The sequence below is a fragment of the Rhodnius prolixus genome, unplaced genomic scaffold (assembly GCF_049639745.1).
Source record: "Rhodnius prolixus isolate KJV_2025 unplaced genomic scaffold, Rpr scaffold_35, whole genome shotgun sequence".
NCBI lineage: Eukaryota > Metazoa > Arthropoda > Insecta > Hemiptera > Reduviidae > Rhodnius > Rhodnius prolixus.
The window spans coordinates 485,496-491,796 of NW_027411629.1; the positions used below are offsets into that span (position 1 = coordinate 485,496).

At 32.8% G+C, this 6,301-nt stretch overlaps 1 protein-coding gene across 23 annotated transcripts in view; it reads right to left on the minus strand.

Annotated features, from left to right (window-relative positions):
- mim (missing-in-metastasis) overlaps positions 1 to 5,662 on the minus strand; it is a 159,191-nt gene extending 153,529 nt beyond the window's left edge. For 8 of the 23 annotated variants that reach the window (XR_012461662.1, XM_074139541.1, XM_074139542.1 and 5 more), the window contains exon 1: positions 3,548 to 4,149. Coding sequence is in view for 18 of the 23 variants with exons in the window: in XM_074139541.1 (XP_073995642.1) it covers positions 3,548 to 3,622 (75 nt within the window). In the remaining 5 variants the exon portion in view is untranslated. Of the gene's footprint in view, positions 1 to 3,547; positions 4,183 to 5,534 lie in introns of those variants that run through there. The other 15 variants (XM_074139545.1, XM_074139544.1, XM_074139540.1 and 12 more) reach the window with 10 other exon arrangements.
- Positions 5,663 to 6,301: the final 639 nt, after the last annotated feature.

A 6,301-nucleotide genomic window follows, 5' to 3' on the forward strand; every position in this document is an offset into this window, starting at 1 on the left:
TCACACATGAAAGCAATGTTTTGGACCTGTCTGAGGAAGAACAGTTAACTGGACTTTCAAGTGGTCAAAGCGTAATTTAAGTAAAAAGGCAATCCAACTCCTACCATTTGCAACAACATACTTAGCAGAAACTGGCTTTTCAGCGCTGATTGCAATTAAAATAAATATAGAAATCGACTTCCAGCATTGACGCCATTTTGAGGATTGCATTAACTACATCAATTCGATATGTGCATAAATATGCGCCTGAGTTGTCATTCGCTGGTTTAATGTGTCACTTTAAATATATTATTGGATAGTGTTGTGACGGTTGTGATGGTTGCCCGGGCTAATACTTATCACAGGTTCACGCTGTATAAGGAATTTGATTATGGAGTACGCCCTGACTGACACTTCCATTAACATCAATATTTCAAGTTAGATTACGAAGCTTAGAGGTGAGCTGCTTGCTTTCAGTTTTAGGTCCTATAATGCGTAAGGCAGAGATTGATTGTTCTTTCTGTAATTTGCGTTCTAGAGAGAACACCATTCATTTTATTTGTAAATGTCTTGTTCTAAAAAAATTTTGAATCTCTGTTTTTGGTCTTGAGGTTCTTCCAAGAAAAACCTTCATAGATTTACTAAATGGCAAGGATTGGTCCAGGCTTCTTCTTTATATCAGGGTGGCATGGAGGTTCAGGAGTGAAATGGTCGCTGAATTTAACTTCTAAATTGCTCTGCATACAATGTTATTGCAATTTTATGTGGGAGTAATGCTTTTTTTGTATAGCTGTTAATAATTACTGTCACTTTTTCTTTTCCTAGGGCCAAGGTAATCGATTGAGTTTCTTGTAGGCTAACTTATAATTTATTATAATAATTACTAATTAGACTTTTTATTTTTAATTATATTAATAATTTTTCTTATTACTAATTTATACTATTACTTTGAAGGTGGCTCTTTAGTATACGTGATTATAATATCTACATGTTCATTAATTTTTAATATTGTAATTATGTATTTTCTACCACTGTCAGATCACTTTTCTTCTAATTTAATTCTGTAACTTTTAGAAAACGATTTATTTCTTTCCGATAACAGTCAACTTCTGGCAGACGGTTTATCACCAATGCTGTATGTAGTTTATGCTATGTAGCTTGATGTAATCAAGTATTAATGTAATTGTCTTTTCTTTTCTGCTGAAAAAGGCCTCCAATAAAAACTACTTGATAAAGAATGTATTCACTTTACAGCACTATCTCAGGTGAAATTCTATTCCCTTTTTAGTGTCCGTAAATTGTTAATATTTAGGATTATATTAGCGAGAATTCGGCCGAAAAAACAGCAACTCAGTTTTTACGACAACGTTTCACAAAATTTATTGTCTTCCTCAGGGCCTAGATATTACAAATACATTACAAACAAACTAATAAATCGTATAAGAATAAAAATATATAACACCTTATTAAAAAAACTATTCAATTATTACTAATGATATTAATAAATAAGTCTAGCAAATTTTTATTAATATCATTTGAAATAGCTATTTAAATATATTATATTGTTATATATTTTTATTCTTATACGTTTTAATGGTCTAATTGTTTGTAATGTATTTGTAATAAAAAAAATTATTAACTGCATAAATAAATACTTTCTAGTATGAAAAATACTGGGTAAACATTATCAACTGAATAAGCAATATACCTTACACTAACCATTTGAGTGATAATGAAATTATCCAATTAAACATCTTTCGTGCAATAATTTACCTTAGATAATTTTGAGTGGATTATTAATTCTTGCCTTGTTTCCAATATCCAATGAAATATATATTTTAAAAAGAGTTCAAGGCAAGATATGCTCTTTTCCACTTTTCATGTAGGATTAGGAAAGACCATTGGGACAATAAAGATCGTCACAAACAGAAACGAAACCTGGTCGCTAAAAAAATGGATGGAAGTATTCTTGGATCAGAGAAAGAAAAATCCTAAACACAAAAGGTAGTTGGCTTCATAAGACAGATTAATCGATGGAGAAGGAGACCTAATTAGAGGCTAATGGATTTGTGCGAAGAACAGGACCCGGTAGGAATTGTTGAGCGTAAAAGCTCAAGAAGAATAGGTCATCTGGAGCGGATGAAGGAGTAAAGCATGTTGAAAATTATCCTGAAGACAGAAGCAGGAGAGATAGGCTTCGCATGTGGAGGCTTGACGATGTGAAAAAAAGCCTCAGAAAATTGGAAAAGAGAAGGTGGAGATGGATGGCTCAGGATCTTGAGTAGTGCCGAAATGTAGTAGAGGGGACAGTAATGCCAACAATGGGGTACAAACAGCAATCTAACAAAACGAAATTGTACGTCAACTAAGTAGATGGGCTTATGATGGAAGATTCAAGGATTAATAACATGAGCAATTTAAATATTTGGACTCAATGTTAAACTCTGAACTTTAGATGTGCTTCGTGGGAATTGGCAGAAAACCTACGCCACGTGCCCTAAGGGTCTATGTGGCGTCCACAAGTTAGTGCACCCTATCCTGTTAGGATAGACTCAGATATCTGGAGAAAAGTTTCTGGATTTGGCTTCAAGGCCCGCAAATTCTTTTACGAAGAACCAAACCTTGGCAAACAGGCATTTCACACTGGCATAAAATAGGCAGTGTTATTTTCTGTCCTTCTTGACACTGCTTACTAAGATTATCGTTGACCCGGTACATTCGATGAATTTGCTTCCTCAGCAGGCTGCAACTCTTAAGAAGGCTTATGGACATCCGCCCGGCCAAGCTGGTTTAGCTCCTAAGAAGAGTGCCTAACGATAAACTTTTCTGCCTACATTAGTGTTCACCCACATTTCTGCGACTTATTCTGCACTCACCTTGGATGTTTGCACTTATAAGGCAACTTTGGACCAGTCATATTTTATACTGCCAATTATTTTGAACAACTCAGCAAAACACATACTGACTATGCAGGTAACTGAGTATGAGACAGTCAATGTTCCCAACATGGAAGGGATAGCAGATAAAAGGTAATTTGGGACACATTATACACTCTTATAATAAAAATAAATATATTAAAATTTATATTTTGAATAGAATGGGATTGGATGATCACCCTACACATACATATCTTCTAAATATCGAACAAATCAGGTTTGTCAACATTTTAAACTTCCCTACCTACAGGATGATCTTTACAGCGCTTCAGAATCAGATATTTTATTGAAGAGTGTAAATGTTCATGATACAATAGGATAACAATTATTGCAAATTACATTTTTCACTAAAAGGTTTCCCTGTTTAGAATTTCTTCCTAACCCAACCAAGGCCAACGGTGGCTCTGACTCACTAAGTGCATCAACGGATATAGCTTGAGAGAAAATCAGTATTTAAAAGATGACAAGAATTAAATGGTGAGAATTCTTACAATGAAGGATATTTTAACTAAGTGATTTATAACTGATTTTTTCTTTTTTACATTAAGTAAGATAACTTTTGCGTATATAGTAGAACAAATAAAACGATTAAAATCATAAAGGATTAAATTTTATTTAATGATAGAACTTACTTTCATGTCGGACATTATTTGATTGAAGAGACCGCCCAAAGCAGTGTACTCTCTTTCAATACCTCCTTCCATCATTGATCGGTTGATAATTCCTCTTCAGTTCATAAAAGACAATTTTTAGGATGAGATTTAAGTCATTCGGCTGAACCAAAAATAAATAGAAAAACATAACACATTATAAAACTTGTTTTTTCGGAGGAAATCACAAAATCAATAACAACACATAAATACTTCATAAATAACTATACGAGATTAGATAACTGAATCACCCATAGACATGTTTGCTTGCCGAAGTTTATTATAAAAGAGAACTTTCAATGTAATTTACTCCTCATAACGTTTGCTTATTTTAATATTTGAAATGGAAACTATTGTCCCCAGTGGTAAACACAACGCCCTCCATAGTACGATTACTTTGTAAACATTAACAAAAAAATATTGAACATAAACTAAAATATATGTTTTTGTTACAAAAAAAACTGTATGAGAGTCGTAACCTGTGAACTGGACAAGAGCTATACTCATTTACGAAACATAAAAGGACATCAGATCATTAGTGCCACTAAGAGAAACAAAGTGCAAGCATATGCACGAAGCTAGCTGTCTGATTGGTTGTTCAGGGACGAGTTCTCGCACGCAACCAATCACAGCACCTCGCATCTTTATAAACAAGTGCTCGCCGCACAGTGTTGAACACCGATTTACTCCAACTGTCTTGCCTTACATTACTTAAATATACTATGTACACTTGGTATTCAAAAACTGATTGCAGAAAATAGACAACTGCCGAAAATATACACAAAAACCAATAAATAGAATTTGTAGCGCCCCTTAACCAAAAAACTCGAGCACTTTATATTCGGCGTAGATTGATTTTTTTTTTTTTTTAATCCACCAGCAATACTTTCTTTACTTTAATGTAGTAGCTCCAAAACTAATATGAGTCGCACACAGTTAGATCGGTTGTCGTATTTTATTTTTTATGCTAATTTCAGCATTAAAAGATTTTTAAAATTTTCCTGTATGAATGTAAACAAAAAGAATTTTAGTTTAGTAAACTATTCGGAATAACTATGAGAGGTAAGATGTTTTCGAATAAAAAAAAATGTTAACAGCACTATCTGGACTGGAATATTTATGCGGTATGATCAGGTGATGATGCTCCTTCCAAGTTTTGGGGGAATATTTTATTTTAATGCAAGGATTAAAATAATTGTTCCACAAGTAACAACATCATTGCAAGGCATTGAGAAGAGTTGGCTACAAAAACTTTGCTTGAATTTTTACATCACGTTATCAATTCAGTATATTTTAAAAACACAAGGTACTCAACACACGCCTATTCTAAAGCTTTGTGCGAAATTAGATTTCCACATTTGAATCACTCTTATTTTATATAGAACCACGATGACTTTTGAAGGGTGAAGTTTCAGCAATAGTTTGAGTTGAAGAGCGTAATCGTTATATTTTACACTAAAAAAACAATAAATTTGAATTTCTCTTTGCAAAAAAAAATCATCATAGATCTCAATTTTTATTTTTATTTTTTTCATAACGAGCACATCAATAATGTTAATGAATTGCTACAAGGAACTGGTGCTAAATTATGAATGTATTAAACAATAGAATGAGAATGTATTGTGGTACTGGGTTCGATTCCCGGTCTTGGATTTTATTTAATGTCAATAAAAATAAATTCCAGTAAAGTATGTTTTCTAGTCGCCTCCGGCTACGATACCTAATTGATAGTTGGACGTAAAGCCCGCCTGAAAAAATAGGCAATTATTTTACTTTAAACAATAAAATGTTTCAAAATCAAAGTATAACTTTGTTTACATGTTCCTAACTTTTTGTAAATAGGGGACGATATTAGTGATTTGTATGCATTATCAAAGAGCTGTAAAAAATATTTTTGAAAAAATAAAAATTATTTCCCATAGTGTAAAAGTTAACTCTTTTATTTAGTTGCTATGTTAATATTGCGTACTTTTGAAAGGCCAATTTTTACCCTATTGGCGACAAGCGACTTTATTTTTTTAACGACATGTATGTTTAGGCACATAGCAGCTACCGTATCACCATCCGCGGACATATTTCTCGCACTGGCATAAATTGTAGACTAAATAAACAAACTACAATACAAGAGGCTCGCAACGTAACGTAAAGTGACACCACTTCAAGGCTAAACACATACACATGAAGAAGTGTATGTGAGAGTGACAAGCCACAGCGAAATTCCGGGATTTATTAAGCATTTTTTAACCAACCAACATACTATAAACTCAGCTATAAATAAAAAAAAGCGCCGTACATTCTTGTTTGATTTGGGTAGCGACAAATCCAAGCTCATCTAGAGGTACATTACAAACAGAAACGCTTCAAAGGCCTCTGCGATTGGCCTTTAGTAGTAACCCACAGAAAAAATAAATATTCAGAAAAACCAGGTAGATGCGTTTTCTGTCAAGAAAGTAAAGGTAAAAACCAACTTGAAAGTACACAATGTTAAAGGTCTATTTAATGAGCACTCAGTTGCCAAATATAATGAAGGAAGTTAACAAAATTAGTGTAAAATAATACCGTCTTTTATATAAACATTTCGTATTTTATTAGTAGTTGTATGCATTGTAGTTTCATTCTAAATCACAATATAAATAAATGACCACTTTTTGATAATATTTAATAGTTTATTTCGAAATGTTTGGAAATGGATATAACTTTTTTAATAAAGTTCAATTTTTGAATGATTTAAAAGAC